At 35.7% G+C, this 26,652-nt stretch overlaps 1 protein-coding gene across 3 annotated transcripts in view; it reads left to right on the forward strand.

The window, feature by feature from the left end:
* The window catches only part of LOC121440465 (protein FAM133A-like), a 30,089-nt gene extending 13,602 nt beyond the window's left edge, over positions 1-16,487 (forward strand). For all 3 annotated transcript variants that reach the window (XM_041641233.1, XM_041641235.1, XM_041641234.1), the window contains exons 4-5: positions 6,505-6,577; positions 15,479-16,487. In XM_041641233.1, coding sequence (XP_041497167.1) covers positions 15,582-16,331 — 750 coding nt within the window. In that variant the 5' untranslated portion in view covers positions 6,505-6,577; positions 15,479-15,581 and the 3' untranslated portion in view covers positions 16,332-16,487. The remainder of the gene's footprint in view (positions 1-6,504; positions 6,578-15,478) is intronic.
* The last annotated feature ends 10,165 nt before the right edge of the window (positions 16,488-26,652 follow it).

Consider the following 26,652-nt stretch of genomic DNA (forward strand, 5'->3'; position numbering starts at 1 on the left):
AATTTTGGAACTTAAGTTTCCAGAGTAAAATAAGTTTTCAGAAAAAATTCTAGAGTAAAGAATACTCATATGTAACACTTGCTACATGTGTGGTCTTCGAAATCTACTCAGTTAACCTTATGATATCTCCTTATCAATGAAATGTGGAAAATATTCCATAATTATAAGGATTTATTAATTATAAACAACATGACTTTGGTTAAGATTTTGCATGTATATTATATGATACAAAATGAAAACACTACTTATCCATTTGATAGTTACTTTATCTGTGCTAGCTCAAATTATAAGCTGAACAATAGAGAGTCAAATGTATGCTATCATAGTTTATCAGGCTAACTAGTGTGAATTAGCCTTTATAAACCAGTTTCTCCTAGCATACTAATAAGATGGTAGATAGTGTCTCAATTGAAGGAAGTTAATATTATGCCTAAAACAATTGTGTAGAGGACTTCATCAATTTGTAATAAATAGAACAATCATGATGTCAAATCTGAAATAAACTGGAATGTCATTTATTGTCAACTTAATTACTTGGAATTTTGCTACAGTTAAGTAAGCCTCTGGTCATGATCCCACTGGACTCTTGTCATAAGAAAATATATACAATGAGATAGATTAATGTCAAACAATCTATCAAAAAGTATACATCAACCATGAATGAAAATCACAGTTCACATAAGTGCTTAGTAATTGGTTATATTAAGAAGTATAGACTACTTTATTTGACATTCATACTGATTTATTTTTTGGCCTCAGCATTTGTGAGTTTAACTTTCTCTCAAATCTTATGAATAAATCCAAATTCTCACATCATTCCTTGTAATTCAGTATATTTCTTTTATTTAAAATGGCTCAAGATATATTTTAATATTCAAGAGTACATATACCTTTTTATTCAAGACTTAAGTCACTGACTAGCTTTTTCTTCATTGAGAGAATGTTGAGCACCAAAGACACTCCACCTGGAGCCTTTCTTTTTGGCAGAACTGGCGTTTGGGCAAAGAAATGCCCATACCTCAACAACTGACAAAGATACAGAGCATGCATCAATGGATAAAACAGGACTGTCATATCCTGCCAAGACAGGGTAAGATAGTTTTGAAAAGTTGCTTGCCTTAGAAAATGGTATGTCAGTTATGTTAGGCCTTAGCCAATGTTGGTTGCTTCAACGCTGCTAATGTGACTTTGGGTGATTGCCCAGGTAGCTAGTTGTCTCTGTAATTTGTTGCATGTTATGGAAGTTGTTTTACTGAACTTCCTAATTACCCAGGTAACATTATTTCCCTTCTCAGATCTTCGATGGGGTTGAAGACTATATAAATGTAGTTACTTTCTCTCATGACTTGGCCAAGTTATTTATTATACAAGACCTAAGCTAGTTAGAATAGGATATTTGTACTTATTGTATATAATTTCATAGTAGGTTTAGAACTCTCTTATTTAAACAAAAGGGGGAGGTGTTGCGGGAGGTCCTCCCACTCCTCCAGCCTATCACCGCTGAGGTACCAGCCCACTGGGGCGTGGTTTCTCTCCCTTTAAAAAAGCGGCCACTTCCCTCTCCGCTCTCTCTTCACTTCCTGCTCCGCCTGCGACTAGACTCCTTTCCTGGTTGCGTAGAGGGCTGTTGCCTGGGACAGTGATCTGTAAGTTTTTTCCCCTTTAAATAAATACCACCCTAATAATCATAACCCCGAATTGGTGTGGCATTGTTTGTGACTTACGCCTTCAATCTATGATTCTAGAATCTATGATTCTTTCTTAATCATAGATTATATTTTTGAATGGCAGTCTTTTTTTAACCTTACTCATGTGTTTTAATTTCCATAGCTAGACTTGTAAGCGTAACAGATATGATCAGCTATTATTTATTCATTTCTTCCTTTATACCACCTACTATAATGTTAAGCTCATAAAAAGGCATGCATTCATGATACTGAATACAATAATGAAAATCATTCATTTAAATAAACACTTAACACTAATATAATGATAACATATATATTTAGCAATTTAGTGGTTGCTTTGAAGGCACAGAAATAAAACAAACATGAAAGTTGCTTTAGGAATAGCTTTGAATATAATTTTAAAAAAAAATATTAAAAAAGAACATGAGAAACAAAAAAGCTATTATAAAAATAGGTTAACACTATCATGTGTAAACTTGATACATCATTGCTATTGACATAAGATATAAAAATCAAGGCTTAAATAGATAAATGTTAGGTACAGCTGACTAGGTATTTGGAGATCTAAGGATAAAATAAAAAGGATGAAAGAAAATAAAAAGAAACATTATGGTAGAACATATGGAATGAAAATAATTTTCAATGATAGAGCTATAAAATTAGGTTTAATGCAAAGGAGAAAGACAACATTTTCAAATTTAAAAATTTTGGTAACATCAATAGTCCAATTAAATAAAATGGTCTATCTACAAATTGAACACTAATCAGTGATCAACAGTGATGAAGGTTTTTAAACCTAAAAAATGATTATAATATACTCTTCAGTGATAGAAACACCATGCACGTAGTATTTAAATAACAGAATGTAGAAGTAAACGTCCTTTTCTTATGACCTATATTGCTGCCCCTGAAAGTTCACTGATATATGAGATTTTTGAGCTTCCTTAAGAAATGACTGTTTTATTAATGATCTTCACGGAACTTGCTCATGAGAAGGAAAAGGAAGTGAAAACAAATACTTAGACTGAAAAGCAGTGTTAATATGATGTTAACAGGATGTAGAAGATGTATGGTTTCAACTTATCATGATTCATAGTATTCATATTTAGTTGATTTTTCTGACTATAATGTGATGACTAAATTATCACAGTGAGCAGACTTGGTGACAGTTCTATAATCCCAACCCTGAAGTGCTGACAGAGGAGGCTCCTCACAAGTTCACAGCTGGCCTACCTGCATAAGAAGATACTGGTTAAAAAAAAGCATTCCAAAAACAAAAACTAGAGAAATGAAAAACAAAAATCAAATGAATCACTGTGGATTATGCTGAATTATTCATGTTAATTCATTGTCTTTGGTACTGTTCAGAATCTTCTCTCTTCTCTCCTCTGCCCTCCTTTCCTCTCTTCTAATTTCCTCTCCTCTCCCCACCTCTTCCCCTCTCTATTTCTTCATGTATACAAATGCAAACATACATATACCTTTACATACAGCCAAGGATGAGTTGAAATTCATTACGTAGCTCATGGTAACCTTGAGTATAATGCACATGCTTTGGCCTTCAAAATAGTAGGATTCCATCAGAATTATACTATTTTTTTCCTTATAAGCTGATACTACCATAGTTTAGCATGCTAGCTATCATGAACTAACCTTCATAATCCTGGTTACTACTGACATATTGATATGATTGTAGCTACGTGTCTCCATGGAAGGAAGCACACAGTGTGTCTACATGAATGATCATGCATGTGGCAACACCTGGCTGTTTGTTAGCAAGAAAATGACTATTTGATGTGAGAGAATATTATTTTCTGTTTTCTTTAAAATTTTAACAAAAATTACACTATGATAATAGTATCCTAGATGGAATTCTTCCAAAATGCTGTGCATGTACAGACCTTCCCTACTTATTGGCAGAAGTGAATAAGAATTGATGGTGCCAAAGATCTGCTAGGGGAAAAGTACTACCTCTTCAACTCTCAAAGTCTACCATCTCTGGGAACTCAATTAATGACTTCTAATACCTCTCTAAGAAAAATCCATCACTGGCAACTCCAACCTTTCCAATTTCACTTTACAAACACCTGACCATGTAACCTTTGGATTCCTGCTTCTTTCATTACTCTCTGACATACAACACCTCTTTAATCACCTACTTCTTGAAACCCTGTGCTCCCCTCCTCACATCCTTAACAATGTACAGCTCCTGCTTCACTATCTCCCCTACCTACCTACTTGAAAATGGTTTCATCCACTTGCATAATACTGTTACCTCCACTTTTGAAGCACTGTACCCCTTAAAACATCCTGCTAGAAATCCTTGATCACACTGCCTCCAGAATACCCTAAACACCCTCCTGTGGAAATTCCTCCTCTCAAAATTCCCACTTCCTCTAACCCCTGGATATCTCCTCATATTATTAATTTTCCATCTCAAGAAATATTTGCTCTCCTAGACATCTGTCCTCCAGAATGTCACACACACACACACCTTATAAACCTGTACTTCTGGGAAGAATCTTCTGCTCAATCCTTCAGGTCATACATTTTGTAGCACACATGATTCTGAAATCCCTGCCCCCACATAGGGAGCATTCCTTCTACTCTTGTAACTCTTCACCTCACCATGGGTATCTCTATTATCCTTGGGTATCTGAGCTCTTTAAACACTTGAATTTCTCCAGTATGTGGAATTTTGGTTCACACTGCTCTACCCCACCTTCTACTCTTTTATGATATCCGATAAAATGATATGATATACCTCTTATGAAATTACCAAGTCTTACTACTGCCACTAAAACTGAAAAGAAACATTCTTTGTTTGTTTGTTACTAACAGGGTCTCCTTGTGTTTCCACCTCACAAGTTAAACATTCCTCCTGGTTCAGCTTCCTTGGTGGCTAAGACTACAGGAAAAGAATAACATAAAAATCAGCTTTTCCCAAGGTCTCTATTACAGTCTCTAAAGCTTATGTGGTATAAATAAATCATGTTGAGCTTCCTTAAATAAATATATCTTTCTATATTGAGTATATATGTGAAAGACAGTCCAGGATTGGGGAAAATAGAAGAGGGAACTATAACTTTCAGGCTTATAAGCATGCAGAGTCTGTTTCATTATGTATACTTTGTTTTGTGTTAGTTTTTTTTTTTTTAAATATGATTTCAACATAGTGTCCTTGCTGTCTGGAACTCTCAGTATAACATAGGTGGGCGGAGAACTAGTTATGGGAATGAAGCTGCCATCAAGTGGGTAATCTTCCTGTTTCCACACTGTGCTCTTGGATTACTGATTTCTGTTATCATGCAGAACTCTAAGATCTATAGTGTCCCACAGGACTCTACAACAGGTGTTCAGTGAACATTATTTGAAAAGTAGATTTATTTTCAAAGCCATTGTTCGGTATTAGGCTTTTTTTCCATTACTGACAAGTTACTGAGACCCCTAAGGGGCATCATTTTATATTGTAAATAGTTTGTCATATATATCATTACAATTGGAATTTGTGGCTTTAAAACTAAAATACATTTTAAATGCTTGAAAATAGTAATCACAATACTTTTATATGCTACCTAGTTATAATTTTCTTTAAATATCATATTTTTCAAATGAAAATAGTGCCAAGAAAATAAGACTTTATGTTTTCAATTTTTTAATGCACAACTTAATACTTTTTATATGCCCTTCAACATTTAGTTTTTTGTAAGGTATATTTTAGGCAGAAAAGAATCTTAAAGATACATATATACTTCAACCACATTTTGAGGTTCATTCTTAGATGTGTTATTATTACTAGAAATCTTTATGTTAATAAATTATATGTACATTAAAACTTAGGAACAATATGGAAAATAGAAAATTAATTTACTCCATAAATTAAAGTTTATATCAACTCCTCAAATACTCAATAGAAAAGAGAGACAGAATAAATATTCTGGAGGTAGTGTTAGTGTGGATCACTGCATTCTACTCATGATATGGCAGGACATTCTCAAATTCTCAGCAGTTGACTATACATGAGAAGAAAAAGTTTGTGCCTTTTGACATTCTATCCAGAAGGGGAGGGGCTCAAGAGTCCCATCCCCTGAGAACTTGTAGGAAGTTAACAGTTTCTAGGAGAAAATGAAAATTTTTCTGTAGTAGTGTATATCATGGTAACTTATCCATTTTATAAATGACCCTTAAACCACACTCCTTTAAATAACCCTTAATAAACTGTCTGGGTAACAAAACCAAAATGGCTTGAATATAGAAGGGAAGTATTTGAGAAATGGAAGGAAAAGAGAGAGAGTAGAAGGGGGCAAGAGTGTGCAATGGAATATGAATTTTGATTGTATTCATAATCAAAATACATAAAATGATTTCATGAAAATATAATAATGAAAACCCATTATTATCCATAACTATTTTATGTTAATTAAAACTATTATAATAGCTATAATATTTTATTAGTTTCTTAATTTTAAAACACTAAAAATTTAATATGCACAATTATGTGATTGATGATGGAGTTTTATGAGGCCAGGGGAAGCTAAACAAGTATGGGTAAAAAACATGAAAGTGGAAAGTAATTTCTATTGCTTTTCTCATAGAACATACACAATTGAATAAATGACTAATACTGAGAAAATACTTATCCACGTTATTCAGCGGTTTTAGCTGAATAAAAGAATGTTTCTTTTTCCCTTCATTAATTTTAGTTGCAATTTTTGTTATTTTAAGTTTTCTTTCTATAACTTAGATCTTATTAACAAATTACCAGAAGGATTTTAACAAACTATCTCATTTCTTTCATGTATGTTAAATGGGAAAGAACCTGAAAAAGAATTTAAAAGGAGTAATCTGGAGAGGTGAAAGAAGTGTGAACAATCCAGATTCCAAGTTAGGTAAGTAAATGAATAAGAGGGAATGATGTGCTTTTATTTGGTGCTGATAATGAAGCAAAGAAGAATAATAGTGATCAAGTCATTGCTAAAATGAACAGCTGAAGTTGCTCCTCATACTGGGTTGCCTTGTGCAGCCTTGAAAATCAGGTAGGTACTTAGTTTTACTCCAAATTGATATGCCATTTTTTGTTGATGCTCATCAGAAACCTTCCGTTTCCTAAACATAAAAAAAAAATGAGGAGTATATTGAGGGCTGGGAGCAGAGAGGTGATAGGAAAGAGACTTGGAGGAAGACAGGGAGGGGAAACAGAAGTAAGGATGTAAAAAGAGGAATAAATGAATAAACTAACAAGTGAATGAAATTCAACAACAAAAGAAAACATAATCTGGTTAAGGAAAATAAGAATATTTACACTACTTCTCAATGTTAAATGTTGTGAGTATTAAAATAAAATGTATAGCCGGGCGGTGGTTGCGCACACCTTTAATCCCAGCACTCAGGAAGAAGAGGCAGGCAGATCTCTGTGAGTTCGAGGCCAGCCTGGTCTAGAAGAGCTAATTCCAGAACAGGAACCAAAAAAAGCTACAGAGAAACCCTGTCACGAAAATGAAAAAAAAAAAAAAACCAATAAAATAAAATGTATAAAATTCTATCAAAGTATATCTATGAGGCCTGGCAGTTTTCAGGGTTATAAAAAGACTTCTCTAAAGTCATGATTGTGGAAGGAAACACTATGTGCAAAGGCCCAGGATAGAAAGAATGTGGTATATCTGAAATACTGATGAAAGACTATTTAGTTGAAATTTTTGGCATAGATTGTTTGCTGTGAGCCATAAAGGTCTTTGATTATATGTATTGTGATCATGAAAAGAGAACCAGCCAAAACTGAAAAGTAATAAGTTATATCTTAGTTGCTGTCAGGCCAAGGACATCTTAGAAACTCTATATGGAGTTAAGCAAAGGGATTGAAATAGAGGATCACAATTGGCCCTTATGCAATAGTATTATATTTTTATCTAATTTAATTTGCTGCTGTAAATTTATAATATCCATATGAAAGTGAGCATCAATTAACTGTCTCGTGCTGCACACTTCAGCTGATTTTTCTATGGCCATGTTTAAGGCATTGGCCATGGTTCCTGTTTGAATAAGAGGTCGTAGCTACTGCAAGCAAGATCACTGCAGTGTTTTCTGTAGTTATTTCAAAGTCTCTCTTTATTCTAGTGGGACTCATAAGCTCTGTCTTATAATAACAGATAACTTTGGCAATAGGCATCCATAAGAATGCAAGGAATACATACCAAGACTGCATGAGAAGCTTCTTTAGGATTCCAATGGGCATCCAGCATGCAGTGGCTTGTGCAGTTTACATTTGATGTACTAGCATTGGTTAGTAAAAGGTAGAAGGGGTTTTTGACATAGATGGGCATCTGTTGAAAGTAAAATTTGTTTTTGGTATTGTTTGGATTGAGTCCTCAAATGATTTATTGCCCTTAATGGTTCCATTATGATAATTGCCTCCTCAAAAAAAAATAGGAGGTGTTTAAATCTATGCACGCATCATTTCCACAGAGGGACCAATTGCCAAACATGGGATTATTGACCTGAGCAGGATTTCTATAGGGGTGGGTGGGTAAGGGATCCCTCCATCTTACAAGTGGGAGTGGAGTTTCCCTAGGGAGGGAAGCCCAGTGTTTATAAACAGGGTTAAGGCCCTTTTCATCAGAGGCCAAGAAATTTTGCTTTTGAAGACAGCCTCCACCAAGGCTTGGTGAGGATCCTTTTTTTTTTATTTTTTGAGGAGATTTTGTCCATTTATCCTTTTAAGGAGGTCTTTATTCTTTCCATATAGCCAGACCTAGGGGATTATATGTAATACCTGTTGATTGTTTGATTTTGAAGTTCTGTAAGAAGTCCATAAAGCTTTGAGAGGTATAAACTGAACCATTGTCAGTTTTTATTGCCCAGGGTACCCCCATAACCAACATGGCTTTCTTTGGTGCCTTGATAGCTTGTATAGCCTTCTCCTCTGTTTGGGCCAAAGCATAAAGAAAAGAGGAATGGGTGTCAAAAATTACATGTTATATTTAAGCTTGTCAAATGGGGGCATAATGAGTGACATATATCTGCCAAAGTGCATTGGTGTAGAAGGAGCAGTGGGCTGCGTTCCTGCCACCCGGCTTCCGGCTGCCTGGCTAGCTTAGCCCCCAAAATAACAACACACAAATTGTATTATTTTAAACACTGCCTGGCCCATTAGTTTCAGTTTCTTATTGGCTAATTCTCACATATTGCTTTAACCCATATTTAGTAATCTGTGTAGCACCACGAGGTGATGGCTTACCGGGAAAGATTCAGCATGTCTGACCTGGCGGTTGGCTCCCTTGCGTCTGACCTCACTTCCTTCTACCCAGCATACTGTTCTGTTTACTCTGCCTACCAAATTTTCTGTCCTATCAAAGGGCCAAGGCAGTTTCTTTATTAACCAATAAAATAACACATAGAAAGAAAACCCACCTACATCACATTGGGAACCAATCTTCTATGCTTTACGCTTGCCTTATTCAAAAGTTCCAACAGGGTCAATGGGGTACATGTGGTACAAGTTCTAGTTAAATGTTTACAACTGGGCAAGGGTAAATCAGGTAAAAGCTTCCCCTCTGGGGAAGGGGCACTATTCATAATGGGCCACAGGAGTAGCTTGTGAGGAGGGGCAGCAAAGATGAAAGAGGCCAGAAGACACAGGGTGAGTGGCAACAACTGCATCTTGGTCCCTACACTCAGATCCAGATTCAAGCTAGTGGAAGTAGTCATTTGAATGTTGAGATCCCAAAAGGGAAAGGGGATTCAATCACAGTCAAACTGCCAAAGTCCTTCTGTGAATCAAGAGACCAGTCACTGTCCTAATGGTTCTTTAATAGGTGGTCATGTAACTGGATCACTTGAGAATAGAGACTAGGAGAGGAAGTCCAACAGTGTATACTTTGAGGAGTGGTTGGCCATTGGAGGAGGACTGCTTGTTCATCCCAGCCACCCAGAACCAAAATAATCACATAGAAACTATGAAATTAAAATCACTGCTTGGCCCATTAGCTCTAACTTTTTATTGGCTAAATCTATATCTTAATTAACCCATCTCCATTAATCTTTGTGTCACCAGAGTTTGTGGCCTACCAGAAAAGATTCAGTGTATCTGTCTCTGGCAGCAGCTTCATGGCTTCTCTCTGACTTTGCCCTTCTTTTTCCCAGCATTCAGTTTAGTTTTCCCTGCCTACCTAAGTTCTGCCCTATCAACAGGCCATGGCAATTTCTTTATTCATTAACCAATAAAAGCAGCACATATACAGAAGGACCTCCCATACCAGTTGGGACTACCCTTAAGGCAAGAGAGCCTTCAGAAAATCCCAGAGAGAGTACCCAGGCAAAAATAATCAGCTGTTGTCATGCTTTGAGGGAGCCCATATAAGGACGATCACAGAAGGGAAGGGGAGAGTAATGTTCTCAGACTAAGTGTGTTGCTTATAGTGAGGGATTTCTGCAGTTTGTTGGGCCACAGACATATGCTCAGACAGTGTCTGCAGGTGTAAAGGACCTGTTCAGAAGCTACTTTATTGGTTATACCTCCTGGGTGGTCAGCCCTTATGTAGGATTACCATGATGAACAAAGTCACAATTCAGAGTTCCTAATCAGAGAGATAAACGGGAGCAAAAGAAAATGTAGGGACAGAAAAAAAATAAAAGCCCCAACTAACCGAGAGCTTAGAAACAAAACTAGGGGTCAGCATTGAGCATTATAATGTAATTACATCAATCCCCTCTTCCCTCTCCTTCCTTGAAACCTTCCTATGCACTCCCCCTTACTCTCTCTCAAATTCACGGTGGTGGCACATGCCTTTAATCTCAGCACTTGGGAGGCAGAGGCAGGCAGATCTCTGGGAGTTCGAGGCCAGCCTGGTCTACAAGAGCTAGTTCCGGGACAGGCACCAGGCACCAGGCACCAGGCACCAAAGCTACAGAGAAACCCTGTCTCGAAAAACCAAAATAAATAAATAAATTAATTAATTAATTAATTAATTCATGGTTTCTTATTTTTTTAACTATTATTACCCATACACACACATAACATATTATATATACATTTAGGGTTATATAATATAGCATGACGTAATACTTATATATGTCTGTGTGTGTGTGTATATATATATATTCCTAAATGTATAAACACAACATTCTCATTATGAATATTGCCTCTCATATGTATATATTTTCAGGACTTACCCTTTGATATTGAATAATTAGTTGGTGAGCTCTTTAAAGGGAAAGACTATTTCTTTACTTCTCAGCATTCCTTAATTGCTTGCAGTCCCTTGTTTTGTTTTGGGGCCTCATGGGATTGCCCCAACTTACTTTAAAATATCTATTATTATTGTCCTTCTTCAACTTTTATTTAGGAAGTCATGTTAGTGAGAATTTATGGGCATAGCTTATGGCATTCCTAGGAGACACAGACTCACAGACTGATTCTTTGGCTCCTATAATTTTTCTGTCGTCTCTTCAACAATGATACTGGAGCCTATGTATAGGAACTGTGTTGTAGATATATAGTTGGCACTGGGATTTACAACTATATATTTTGGTTGGTTGTGGTTTTCTGTACTTTATATGTGAGTAAAATGACACATATTTAGAACATATTTCAGATTATGCTGATTTCACAAAGTGACAGTGTTAGGTTCTTCTCCAAGATCAATGACCAATAGTCCTGGGTAATTGGCTAGGTTTCCAGTACTGAACATAATTTCCCTCTTTTTGAGCACTTTTAAATTCCAATTAGAGAACTGTAGACTACCCAGAAGGTATGTGTGCCATTACTATAACTTTAATGTTATTATGCAATGCCACTTTTGGTATCATAGTTGGGTAGGAAGAACTGTTTATTGCTTCCCTCCTTTATAAACCTTCAGGGAGTGTTCTCTTACTATGAAATCGAGTATTTATATTTTCCTTTTTCTGACAAGTTCTCATGAAATACCAGCATAGACTTGAACTCCCAGTATAATGCAGACTTCTCTAAAACTCTTAAATTGCCATGTCTCCACCTCTCATATACTAGAATTATAGGTGTGTACCATGTCTGTTGCTTTTCTGTATTTTTTTCCAATGTTATGCCCTATCTTACCTACTTTTATAAAGCTAGTTATGTTTCATTTTCTCTAAATTATGTTTTTTCAAAAGTTTTCCACTTGTGATTCTTTTTTTTTACATTTACAGTTGTTTTTACATGACCTGATATAGCTGTATAAAGTAGATATATAAAGGAAACATTTACTAACCATGAATCACAAGGAAATTATACTTAAAAAGCTTTTATATGTATATATTTTTTATCTATTCAGTTGAAAGGAAATCTATTTATTAATGAGATATGTCTGTTTATTTTTGCAGGAAAAGCAGTATGTTATTTGACTGTTTAATATTAGGACATAGAATGTAATTGACATTTTTCAGTGTTCATTGGTATTTTGATATTATATTTATCAATGCAGAAAATGGATTCCACAGTAGAAATATATTTTGAGTCATTTTTTGAAATATTGGAAAATTTCTCTTAATCACCAGACAAAAATTCACTGCATAATTGTTTTATGTAACCCAAATGAGCAACTCAAGCAACAATTTTTAAAATTAATCATTCTAACCTGGTCTTGGTGACACATTCCTTTAATCCAAGCATTTGGGAGGCAGGGATACACAGACCTCTATGAGTTCAAGCCTGCTTGCTCTACAGAATGAATTTGAGAACAGCCGAGGCTACACACAGAGAAATTCTCTCTTGAACCTCTCCCCCCTCCAAAAAAAGAACCTGATCATTTAAAAGCAATACAATTTAAACTTTGTGATCCAACAGTCATTTGTGCTACTCTATAAAGAAGCTTTGTTCTAAACATCCTGTAAATATGCTCAAGTGTCCAGCCCAGAGAGATCTAGTCAATCGTCAGACTCACATGTTTTCTTGGTTACCCATTTTTCCAAGTTAAATAAAACATGAAATATTCAAGGGACCTCAGGTCAAGTATAAAATCAACCAAGCTTTGACAGAAACAAACTTTCAGTTAATAGAGGCAGACTAGAATCATATCAGACCCATAACCAACAAAAGAAGTCCACATTCCCAGGTCCCTTCACATGTTACAAAAAAAAATCAAGAAACTATGTCACCTTCAAAATTACTAGTTCCATAGAAATATTCACCATTGACAATTAACTAGAAGAACTCCAGGACACAGAATTTAAAAATAAAATCATAAACATGATCAATTAATTCACTGACATTAAAGGGACACAAACATGTAAATGAACTTAACTATATTATTTTTTAATAATAGAATTTCATTAGAGGTTTATCCTTGTATCGTAAAAGAAGAGTTAAATATATACTTTTATATGTAAATTTCCTTGATCATCTCTTGCACTTAATATTCTTGTTTGAGATTCTTTAGAATTATTTGAATATTTAAAGGTAAAGAGTACTTGCTTATCACTGAAGCTAAATATTACACAGTAATGAGAATTGATGTTCTAAGTGAAATTATTTCTTTTTTTATGTGTTACTTACTATAGTGGTTTTAAAAACTGATCCCCAAAGGGAGTGACACCATTAGGGAAGGCTGCCTTGTTGGAGTAGGTATGGTTTTGTTGGAGAAAGTGTGTCACTGTGGAGGTGAGCTTTGATGTCCCATGTATGTCCAAGCCATGCCCAATAAGACAGTTTACTCCTTCTTGCTTTTGCACCAAGAAGTAAGGACTCTCAACTCTAGCATCATGTCTGTCTCCATGTTGTTTTGTTTCCCTTCATAATGATAATGAACTAATCTTTCGAACTGTAAGTGAGCCACCCAAATTAATTGTTTTAATTTATAAGAATTACAGTCATTTCGGTGTCTCTTTACAATAATAGAAACCCTGACTAAACCAGAAGCTGGTACTAGGGACTTGGGTATTCCTGTGATAGACCAGACCATGTTTTTGGTTTGAAGGTATATGGACTTTGGGGCTGTGAATTAGAAAAGCAGTTGAATGCTTTAAGTCTATACAGTCCATATTGTGTTGGGTAGGTATAGATTGTTTAATAGATCAGAAGTGAAGAAAGTGAGTAATGGAAAAACTTATTATGTGTCTGATAATCTTTATCTTCTGCTTTAAAAGGTTTCAGTGTTTTTTTTTTTTCAATTATAGAACAAAGATTTTTTTTTTTGAGACTGGGTTTCTCTGTATATCTCTGGCTGTCCTAGAACTCACTCTGTAGACCAGGCTAGAACAGAGATCTACCTCCCTGAATGCTGGGATTAAAAGCATGAATCAACACCACTTGAGTTAGAACAAAGATTTTTAAGAGTCAGAAGGACTTCCCAAGCTTCTGACTGCTTGGGAAACCATATCTCTCACTCATATCAACATCTCTTTGCCTAGGTCATAGGTAATTTTATGGTAAGCTTTGTAATCCCAGTAATTTTTCACATACAGTTTCCCTTTCTTGACATGTCCTTTATTACTTCATCCAAAATAAATGTTTTTATTCTACAGATTTCTGTACATAAATGACTAACTCTTATTGAGCATGGTGGCACATACCTTTTATTCCAGCACTTTGGAGGCAGTGACAGGCAAATTTCTGTGAATTTCAGGCAAACCTATTTGAGATAGGATTTCCAGGCTACCAAGGACATCATAATGAGATACTGTACCAAAATAAAATGGACTGTCTCTGGGAACCTCGTTCTGAATGTTCCTTTCACATGGCCAATCCATGTATCAATTCCTGTGTTTATAAATGAGAAAATGTAATTTGATCATATTTATCCCTTCTTACCCTTTAATATCTCCTAGATCAACCATTCCATCCCCACCCACAAACTTAGAGTCTTCTTTTTAAAATAATCCTCTTTGGTTGCTCACCTTACTAGACCTGGATGGATGTGGGTGGTCATTGGACTTCCCACAGGGCAAAGAACCCTGATTGCTCTTCGGGCTGATGAGGGAGGGGGACTTGATTGGGGGAGGGGGAGGGAAATGGGAGGAGGTGGCGGGGAGGAGGCAGAAATCTTTAATAAATAAATAAATAAAAAATAATCCTCTGACTCTTAATTCGTGTTGCTCATGTGCTCATGGGTATGGAGTAATCCACTAAAGCATGGTCAACCTACCAGGAGTCACATTCGCAAAAGATGGCATTCTCGTTCCAGAATCCATCTACTGTTTATTTCTCCTATGTTAGATGTAGAATTGGAGCTTGTCCCAGCTCTATGGAAAAATATTGAATACTTGATCTTTTCCAGGCAACCACAGCTACTATGAGTTCATGAGTGTAGCGGTTTTAGAAAATTTGTAAAGCACTGTTTTGCTCTGTTCTTATAAACAGAGACTGTGCTTGTTTTTCCTGGTCACCCAGACCCAAATAATCATACAAAAACTATATTAATTATAATACTGTTTGACCAATGGTTTATACATATTCCTATCTAGCTCTTACATCTTAAATTAACCCTTTTCTATTATTTTATATTTTACCATGAGGCTGTGTTTTGTTACTTCACATCTTGCTTCTTGGAAAACTACATAGTATCTGCATAATTCCTCACTCTTTCTCCCTGCATTTACTTTAGTTTTACCACCTGGCTATATTCTGCCCTGCCACATGCTGAAGCAGCTTCTGTTAATACTAATGGTAACAAAACATATTCACAGAATACAGAGGGGCAACCTGCATCGTGTTCCTGCTCTTCCATATATTTATGCAATTTTCCCTCCTCTTCCATGATGACTATTAAAGTAACAGTTATTCTTATATATCATTATGTCTTAAAGGTGTTCCATAATGGTTTGATCTGCTTCTATAACAGAATGGAGACTCCTCGGTAAAGTAGCAGATGAAGAACTTGAGAAGTGGGCCTAACATTCTTCTCTTTGCCAACTGGTAGTCTGCTCTGAGAACCACCTGGTGCCATGGGGAAACGTGATAATCGAGTGGCATATATGAATCCTATAGCAATGGCCAGATGGAGGGGTACAAGTCAATCTGCATGCCCAACTATACAAGATTATCTGAATCGACCAAGACCCACCTGGGAAGAAGTAAAGAAACAATTAGAGAATAAAAAGAAAGGCTCCAAGACATTGGCTGAATTTGAAGAAAAAATGAATCAAAATTGGAAGAAAGAACTTGAGAAAAGCAGAGAGAAAGTATTAGGTGGAAATGTCAGTTCATCCAAAAGAAAAGAAAAAAAGAAAAAGAAAAAGAAGAAATCTTGTAGGTATACATCCTCTTCATCAAGCTCCGATTCATCAAGCAGTTCTTCAGATTCTGAGGATGAGCCAAAGAAACAAGGGAAAAAGAGAAAGAGAAAGAAGAACCATTCCCACAAATCATCAGAAAGCTCCACTTCTGAATCAGAATCGCCAAGCAAGGAACTTCCCCTAAAGAAGAAAAAGACAAAGGATGAAACTGAAAAAGAAAAATATACCAAAAGCTACAGCAAAAAAAGAAAGAAGGCTTGTCCTGAAGAAGAACCATCCTCTTCAGAATCTTCATTCGATTCAGATTATGAAGAGGAGATGCAGGCAAAAAAGAAAAGAAAACATGATGAGCAAGAAAGAAAAATGGAAAAGATGAAGAAAAAAAAGAAGAAACATCACAAGAAACACAGTAAGAAGAGGAAGAAGAAGAAGTCTAGTTCAAGTCACAAATCAGTGTAACATAAAGGAAAACCAAATAGGCTTTCCGTATTTAAAATGAAACAAAATCTAAAGAAACTTCAACTGTGAAAATCTAGGTCATATTTACCAAAATGCATGAGATTTCCTGTGTTAATAGAGTTATTCTGGACTTTAAATTGCCAGAGAAATGCCACTGTGCCAGTAAAGGTATTTGTTGCTTGCAGCTTCTATATAGGGTTTTGTTTGTTTAATGTCTCTCTTTATGTCTAATAGTTACTCCTCTGGGAACCAAAACTCAGTTGTCTTACTAGTATTAAAATGTTTGGAGTTCAATTAATATATTTTCAATAATGAATAATTTTAACCAAAAACATATCTAGTGTTAAACATATGTAATTTTTGCATATCTTTAATGTATAGTCAAATATATGTATTTTTTTCAGATGTATGTAATTTTTGCCTATCTTTAAAGTACAGAAACATCCTGACAATTAGAGTGGACATTTTGAAGATAAGACAGCATTGTTGTTCAAAATTTAATTTTGTAGATATGTTTGGTTGATGTTTATTTTTTTCCCAAGAAGTTTTTGTTTACATTGGGGAAGGGCTCATGTCAGGGAGTGGGAGGGGGTTTGTTTGCTACTCTAGCTAGCTGAAAAGTGTGCCTTTAATCCTTACACATCCTATTTTTGCCAGTGCAGCAGCCATTTATTTCTTACACACTGAATGTTGTTGTGTACTGTATCAAGAGAACAAGAAAGCAGTTTACAGAATAAAGTCCCCAAAGCTATGACATTTAGCTCCACTTTAGCACTATTCATTCTTTAGTACTAAATGCTATTTCACATTAGAATACTAAATGATTTGAATTAACTTATTTTTTTGAAGGAGGATAATTGCAAACTGTCTTTGGCTTTGTTTCTTTGTTTTTATTAATAAACATTATGATGTTTTACACACTTCATTCTGCCATTGTAATTATCCAGTGATATTCTTTATGACAAGTGGTGATCTTTTTAAATATAATTCATGGTTATGATATAAAGTTCAAACTTTTCATTTCTTAAATTTTGGATATTACTTTTATCTCATTGGTCTGCTTAAATTGCACATGTGCCAAAATATTTAGTATGTAAAAAGAAGGTTTTTAAGAAATTGTAATGCCTTCATATTGAAGCTGGTTTGCTATAAGCAAGTTGAGTGCCAGATTTCTAGTATGCTGTGTGTTGTGTTACATAAACAACTGCCAAAATATTTGTATGTATGTTCATTAAATGTTTCTTATCCTAAGCATTAGTACTGAAGTGTAATAGAAGTTAAATTTATGTAATGATGATATCATTTATTTTTTTGTGTCTATATATTACTAAGGATCTGGTGCCTTGTGACTGTTGTTGAGTCATATTCACAACTAATGTTAAAAATGTGTTAAAATATATTTACTTTACATTCTATATCACAGTAGTGTAAATTATAAGTTTATGTTTTAACAACACTTATTACAGAAGTTACACTAATAATATCATTGTACAAGTATTTTGGCATGATTAGAGAGGCTCAGTATTTTTTTTTTATTTCAAATAGGTGACTGAATCTCAGATTCTTTGAATAAAAAGAAACATTGTAGAAAACATCTAGTAAATAAATGATTTGTCACCTCTACAGAATGTTGCAGTGGTAATATTGGACTCTTTCAATTTCTTCTTGAAGTATTGTGTAGTAATGCCATGTTAAATCATCTTGGAGTTTCATAAATACAACTGTCTCTTAAAATATATCTATATGTATATTGCTTATAAAATTATTGTATTTAATGTGTATTTTGTATCCATGTATAGTTTTTTCAAGAGTATTCAGTAAATGTTTTTAAAGTTAAATTATTTGTAGAATATGGCAAAAACATTTATAGTTTATCCTATAGCTCTGTGCTCACATTCACTTCCCAGGTCTCTGTAGTTAGGACATCCCATCTGACTGCTTACAATATAGGAATTGAGAACAGAAGTGATGTGTTAATTCCATCCTTGAGCAGAAAGAATTCTAACATAATATTTCAGCTCTTTCTTGAACTTCCACCATAACTGAAAGTAAAGGCCAACTTCCAAGAAGGATACAAGCTGAACCTTTATGTCACACTTTAGAAGGATTTTGTCCTAGAAAACTGATGAACTTGCAATGGACTTTTTAAGAGTAATAAATAAATTATGTGTTCAGTTACTTAGATCTTGAGTCCTTTCTATTTGTATCACCACCTAACCTAACTTGAATACTAACAAAACACTCTACAACATCTGTTCACCATTTATAAAAGTAATTCAATTACCTTCACCAGATATTTCTACAGATGGATAATTAATCCAAAAGAGATCATATATGGCATACTGAAAATACATGTTCATTTTATTTGAATTCATTTTAAATTACTGATTCTGAAATAGGTTGATTTAATTCCTATTTCATTTCTCTAATTATAGCCTAAACAAATTTCCATAAATCACTTTAGAAGGAAAATTATTTTAAGATTCTCATTGCTAATTGATGAAGAAGAATACCAGTTTTAGGTATTCTTTTGAACACTGCCTGACCCATTAGTTCCAGCCTCTTATTGGCTAACTCTCATATCTTGATTAACCCATTTCTAATAATCTGTGTAGCACCACGAGGTGGTAACTTACCAGGAAAGATCTTAACCTGCATCTGTCTTGGAGAGGAGAATCATGGCGACTGCCTGACTCGGCTTCTTTCTCCCAGCATTCTGTTCTGTCTACTCCGCCTACCTAATTTTCTGTCCTATTAAAGGGCCAAGGCAGTTTCTTTATTTAACCAATGAAATCAACACACAAAAAAAAAGACTCTCCCACATCAAACATGTGCTATTCTTTAAAAAAAAATGAAGCAAAATAGTGTATGTAGTGATGAGGCGAGCAGGCTTTGTAGTGATGAGGTGAGCAGGCCTGCCTTTTGTCTCACCCGGCTCCCACATGGTTAGCTTTACAGCCAAAATAACAACACACAAATTGTATTCATTTAAACACTGCCTGGCCCATTAGTTTCAGCCTCTTATTGGCTAATTCTCACATGTTGCATTAACCCACATTTGGTAATCTGTGTAGGACCACGAGGTGGTGGCTTGTCGGGAGAGATTCAGCCTGTCTGACCTGGCAGCTGGCTCCTTGGCATCTGACCAACTGTGCTTTCTTTCTCCCAGAATTCTGTTCTGTCTACTCCACCCACCTAATTTTCTGCCCTATCAAAATGCCAAGGCAGTTTCTTTATTAATCAATGAGAATAACATATAGACAGATGACCCACCTACAACAATTGTATAACACAGGAAGGCTTCAATACTCACCATATAGCCCAGGAATAACCTTAAAATATTCATCATCTTGCCTTTAGAATGGAAAATGACAGGCAAGTTCCACCATAACAAGTTTATAACTGAAGAGGACTAGATAGTTCATTTACTTGACTGTTTTGTTGCACTGTTCTAATTCATGTTCTCTTATTGTGGTGAAAGCCATCAGCAAAATAACATGTGGGAGAAAGGGGTTGTTTTGCTTATACATAAACATCACTGACCATCTCCCATCTAGCAAAGTCAAGACTGGAGCTCAGTGTAGGAACTGAGTCAAAGACCCTTAAAGAAATGTGCTTTCTGACTTGTTCTCATGTCTTGTCCAACCTGCTTTTTTACACAACCCATGACTACCTGCCAGGCATGGCAACACTAACAATGGTCTGGACCCTCCCAAATCAAATGATGAAAGTAGTATTATAATTGAGGTTCCTCCTTCCCAGATTATACCAGCTAGGGTCAAATATACCAAAACAAACTGCTAGCACAGACATATACATCAATTTGTCTCATATCCTTAAATTATAGATGTTAAATCCTTGCAGATTCCAGATGCTAAGATCTTGGCTCTCAGATAATGAGATTTCAGTCCTCGTTCTCTGTTTTCTTGTTATATGACCTCTAGCAAATTGGTTCATTTGTATGTAACTCAATTTTCTCATTAACAAAATCAGAAAAATAATAGTCGCTATGTCAAAGACTCTTAGAAGAATAACATTTAAAGCATTTAATTCAGTCCCCAGTGTAGTAGTGTAGTAATATGAGCGGCGGGGCTGCGTCCCCAGCACTCCGGCTGCCTGGCTAGCTTATGCCCGAAATAACAACACACAAACTGTATTCATTTAATCACTGCTTGGCCCATTTCTATCTAGCCTCTTCTAGGCTAATTCTCACATATTAATTTAGCCCATTTCTAATCATCTGTGTAGCGCCCCTAGGTGCGCTTACCAGGAAGATTCTAGCCTATGTCCATCCTGGGTCGGAGCTTCATCACGTGCGTCTGCCTGGGAGCTGGGAGCACGGCATCTCTCTGAGGCGTCTGTTCCCGAGAGGAGAGCTGTGGAGTCTGAGCTCACTTCCTCTTCCTCCCAGCATTCTGTTCTGTTTACTCCACCTACCTATGTTCTAACCAATAAAATAGGCCAAGGCAGTTCCTTTATTATACAATGACCTTCCTCCATCACCCCAGCCCACAGCAAACATTTGCTGTTATTTTCTCCTCCTTTTGTTATTATCATAATCCTCTTTATTATTAAGACAAGGTCTCACTCTGTAGCCCTTGCCAGCCTAGAACACATTATGTTTAACAAACTGTCCTTGAACTCACAGAGATTGTCCTGGCTCTGCCTCCCAAGTACTGGGATTAAATTTATGTCTACCATGCACAGCATATCATTGTTGTATTCTATTTTCTTTATCATTATTATTGCACCATCATTTCACATGGAGTGTATTTTTACCCTCTCAAAGCTACATGATTTTTCTTTTCTTTCTTTTTTTCTCTCTCTTATAATGATGGTGGTTATTGTTAGGGATTTCCTCATACTAATAAAAGTAGTTGATCAGGTCATAGAAGAAAGAAGGCTCTAAATAAATGCACATGCAGAAAGAGACAGACAGACAAACATGCAGAAACAGAGAGAGAGAGAGAGAGAGAGAGAGAGAGAGAGAGAAGAAAAGACTAAATCCATGCAATTAAATTAAATTTCATTCCCCTTACATGACATGTATCTACTCCCAATGTTTCTACATGCCCTTGGAAAACTGATGTGCCTTCTGTCTGTGTGGTTTTTCCTAGTCTAAATATTTCATATAAGTAAAATGATAACATAAGTGGCTTCTTAGTCTAGCTTTGTTTAATTAGCATGTTTCTACTGATTTGAAAGTACTTATTTGTGTTTGAAAATTTCAAGTATGTATACAATCTATTTTCATCATATATATCTTAATGCCTCCATACAACTCCTCATGGACCCCTCCTACAACATGGCCCCTGTTGACTCCATTTCTTCATTTTTAAAAATTGCCCACTAAGTCCAGTAAAAACACATTGGTATGGTTCCATCCTTTGGAGCATGGGCAACTTAATAGTGGCCACACACCCAAAGAAAACTGATTCTCCCTCCTTCAGCAGCTTTAAACTGCCAGCAGCTTCCCAGCTAGGAGTAAGACCTGGTAACCATCTCCTCTATCCTATTAGCATAATATTTTAAAGTTCATTTTTTAAAGGTGCTAGGTAACTTTGAGGAAGAAGTTCTATGAGATACCATAAACATCCAAAATGTGTATTATCAATTTTAATAGGTAATATTTTAGAACAGTTTTATACTCACACTAAATTAAGCAGAACATAAAGATGTCTTGTAAATAACTCTATCTTAAATATGTGCATCTCTGCACACTATAAGTATCCTGTATGGTAACAACACATATTATTGAATTTATGATCCTACATTGACTTATTATTATTTAAATACCATAGATTATATTTGGTTAATTACTGTTATTTTACATTCTGTAGGTTTTGAACACACAAATAATCTTTTGTATCTACTACAATTTCATTATATAGTACATTTTCCTTGCCTTAAATTCCTTGTTCCATCTCTTCATCTCTCCTTAAATACTGAAAAACTCTGATTTCCTTTACTATCTTCATAGACTTTCTTTTTTCAGAACATCTTTTATTTATTATGGCATAATTTACTGCTGCTATAACATCATTGTGCAAAGTTTTGTATGACGAAAAGATGTCAGCTACTAAGAGATTAATATAGTATTAAGATTGTGCTATTATGACCAAGATATCTAATATAAGGATTAATATAACATAAGGAAGGCAGATTTATTTTGTTTCCCATTCATTCCAAGAACATTTGGCCTTAAGTACTTAAACAAAACCACAGGCAGAGGAGCTTTTGCACTTCATTTCAGACAAAAATCTGAGAGGAAACTGAAGAAAAGGAAGGTATTCTTAAGAACCCACCTCAAGTTTCTTTTTATGTTAGTGTCAAACCAACTCCTAGAGTTTCAAAAATAACCTTAACAACACCACCTAGAGACCAAAAACACAGGCTTTTGTGGTGGACCAATCATACCAAATACCAAGAAGTGTGACTGCTGGATTATCTGCTTTAATTTTTATAATTCTCAACAGATTTATTTAGGCCAGGTAGGTGCAACTTCTTTTTATAATTAAATGTTTTTGTGCAAATTTAAAACTATTCTATTTGATAATCAGTAATACTGTTGTCTATTACTCATTCATTCACCAGGAACAATTTTTATGTCAAGAGAAAAGTAGAATAAGACCTACATGCCACAGCCAATGAAAATATAGGCTTATCATCCCATTGAGGTTTGCTAGAGGTTGAAAATATCTCTTTATGCCCTACAAACATCTGATCATTTCAGTACCTTTAGTTTATAAAGTACATTTGTACTTTTACTTGGAGCTGGTGCAAAGTTCATCCTTTCATGTCATCAAATTAAATTTGGAAGCTTTACAGGTTAGCAAGAGTTGTGCAAGAACAGCCTACCAAATGTATAATATGTAGACTCACAAATCCTGAGAAATAGACCAAGTACTGTAACTATGTTTCATCTTGGTAGTGAAAACTTCAGTACCTTAGCTCTCATTTTGTAGAGAACATTCCCCATATATTGAAGGATGATGAATACAGAGATTCATTAATGTTGCAAATTATAAATTTCTATATTATGTCTTTTTCTCAATATAACTCATAGTTGTACTAAAATATCTATGGCAATGCTCCTCACTTTATGATCCATGGGCTTTTGTCAGTTCCTGAAATGTTTAACATTGGTCTAATACAAGGTAATTTTAGAAATTGGCATATGTAAAGACTTATCTAAAAATTTGACTAACTTGAATTTTGTATTTATTTTATAAAAGAAGAATTCATTAATGAATCATAAAATCCAAATATATTAAATTGGAAATCTGTAAAAATGATAAAATGATAGTGTTACTGAAATCTGATAAGAATTTATGTAGAATGATTGAAGCTTTCTACTCCAGTTTACATGAAGGCATATTCAACCAGTATGCTTAAATAAACAGACCAACTCAAAACAACAGATATAATTTAATAATTGAAAACCGGGAAACTCACGCTCTGGGAGAAAGTCAGAAGTCCAAACCAGCGGGGCAATCATTGCGCACAGAGAACGTGCACCGGGATCTCCAGGTTTTTCTACCCTGCCCCAGACAGCCACACCCTAGCCAGATGTGATTGGCTGAGCTTCCCCATCATCTCCCCCTATTGTCTAAGCAAGATAGAACCAAACCCAATACAATTATATACAATAGGAACAGATACCAAATATAAAATTACAAGCAACAAACAATATTAAACAAGAAATATATAACAGCTGTCATGGGGTGGCTCTTGACATGAGACAGAAACTATGTGATGTCTCTTACCAATAGGCTTGAAATCGGAGAGGGACTGAGCCAGAGTCCAATTCCAAACCCAGCTCTATATATTTATAATTAAATGCACATTAATACATATTTAAAAATATGTTTATAATAATTTCACTTACTAAACCTCTTCAGTTTTCTTGCTGATCCATATTGGGTTGTAGATAGTTTCCATCTGTCAGTATTCAATCATCCAGAGTCCTTTGAATTCTTTGAAGATGAGTGTTTTCCTATAGAAAAAAGAGGAGAACACTGCCCCCATCCTATATGTTTTTCTTACCACCTGTATGATTATCATCATTGTGGATGAATTGTCATTTATCCTTTCCAAGAGGTTCCTCCTCTTCAAACCAAACCTTTATTAATTTTGATGATATCCACAATTTTTCTTCTCCTGTGGAAACCAAAGCAAAACCCCTTCCCCAATGCAGCACATCTCCAGGCTTCCATTGCGAGGTCAGCACATCCTTGAAATAAAATAGTTGGTTAAATTCAGCAGACTTTTCCATTACCAAATGTCTTTCTGTAGCTGTTGCCCCTTTCTCATTAGTGCTGAGAAAATTCAAGGTTAATAAAGCATTATGTAACCTATTTCTGGGGGTATTTTCCACCCCTTTCTGTTTGTTTAACATATCCTTTATAGGTCGATTTGATCTCTCTATGACTGCTTGACCTGTAGGATTGTATGGTATACCTGTAACATGCTTAATCTTGTAATAAGCAAAAAAAAAGTTTCATTTTCCTAGAGAAATAAGCTGGACCATTATCCGGATTTATTTGTGCAGGTATACCCATGATGGCCATGACTTCACATAAATGAGTGATTACTGAATCAGCTTTTTCTGAGCTTAAAGCAGTTGCCTATTGAAGGCCTGAATAGGTGTCAATGGTGTGGTGTATATATTTTAATTTGCCAAATTCTGCAAAGTGGAACACATCCATCTGCCAGATTTCATTCCTTTGAGTACCCTTTGGATTAGTCCCTGTAGGCAGTGCTATCTGGTTATAAAAAGAGCAAGTAGGGCATTTCTTTATAATCTCCTTAGCTTGTTGCCATATAATAGAAAACTCTTTATTCAAGCCTTTGTTATTGATGTGATGTGTTTTATGAAATTTAGAGGCCTGCAGCACACTTCCAATAGACAATTGATCAATTTCTGCATAACCGTGTGCTACAGGACCTGGCAGACCCATATGGGATTGGATGTGTATTATGTACATAGGGCAAAGCCTGTTCCTGATCATGTCTTGTACCTGGATAAACAATGACGTCAATTCTTTATCATCTGGTATAAATTTAGTGGTTTCAATATGCATAACTCTTTCTGCATATTGCGAGTCAGTAACTATATTAAGAGGTTCTTTAAAATCCCTTAGCACCATAAGAATGGCATATAATTCTGCCTTTTTTTTTAGATCAAAACATCCTGTCCTATAACCTTTTTTTTAATTTTTTAATTTATCTATTTATTAAAGATATCTGTCTCTTCCCTGCCAACACCTCCCATTTCCCTCCCCCTCCCCCAATTAAGTCCCCCCCCTCAGCCCGAAAAGCAATCAGGGTTCCCTGTCCTGTGGGGAGTCCAAGGAACCCCCACCTCCATCCAGGTCTAGTAAGTTGAGCATCCAAACTGCCTAGGCTCCCACAAAGTCAGTGTGTGCAGTAGGATCAGAAACCCATTGCCATTGTTCTTGAGTTCTCAGTAGTCCTCATTATCTGCTATGTTCAGAGAGTCCGGTTTTATCCCAGGCTTTTCCAGACCCAGGCCAGCTGGTCTTGGTGAGTTCTCAGTAGAACATCCCCATTGTCTCAGTGTGTGGGTGCACCCCTCACGGTCCTGAGTTCCTTGCTCATGCTCTCTCTCCTTCTGCTCCTAATTTGGACCTTGAGATTTCAGTCCTGTGCTCCAATGTGGGTCTCTGTCTCTGTCTTTTTTCATCGCTTGCTGAAGGTTAATATTCAGGAGGATGCCTATATGTATTTCTTTGGGTTCTCCTTATTTAGCTTCTCTAGGATCACTAATTATAGGCTCAATGTCCTAGGTTTATGGCTAGAAACCTAATATGAGTGAGTACATCCCATGTTCCTCTTTTTGGGTCTGGCTTACCTCACTCAGGACAGTGTTTTCTATTTCCATCCATTTGTATGCAAAATTCAAGAAGTCCTTGTTTTTTACTGCTGAGTAGTACTCTAATATGTATATATTCCATACTTTCTTCATCCATTCTTCCATTGAAGGGCATCTAGGTTGTTCCCAGGTTCTGGCTATCACAAACAATGCTGCTATGAACATCGTAGTGCATATACTTTTGTTGTATGATAAGGCCTCTCTTGGGTATATTCCCAAGAGTGGTATTGCTGGGTCCAGGGGTAAGTTGATCCCGAATTTCCTGAGAAATCGCCATACTGCTTTCCAAAGTGTTTTCACAAGTTTGCATTCCCACCAGCAATGGATGAGGGTAACCCTTTCTCCACAACCTCTCCAACAAAAGCTATCATTGGTGTTTTTTATTTTAGCCATTCTGACAAGTGTAAGATGGTATCTTAAAGTTGT

This window comes from Microtus oregoni, unplaced genomic scaffold (assembly GCF_018167655.1).
Source record: "Microtus oregoni isolate MIOR12 unplaced genomic scaffold, Mior012 000067F_ref0000223, whole genome shotgun sequence".
In the NCBI taxonomy this organism is placed as follows: Eukaryota; Metazoa; Chordata; class Mammalia; order Rodentia; family Cricetidae; genus Microtus; species Microtus oregoni.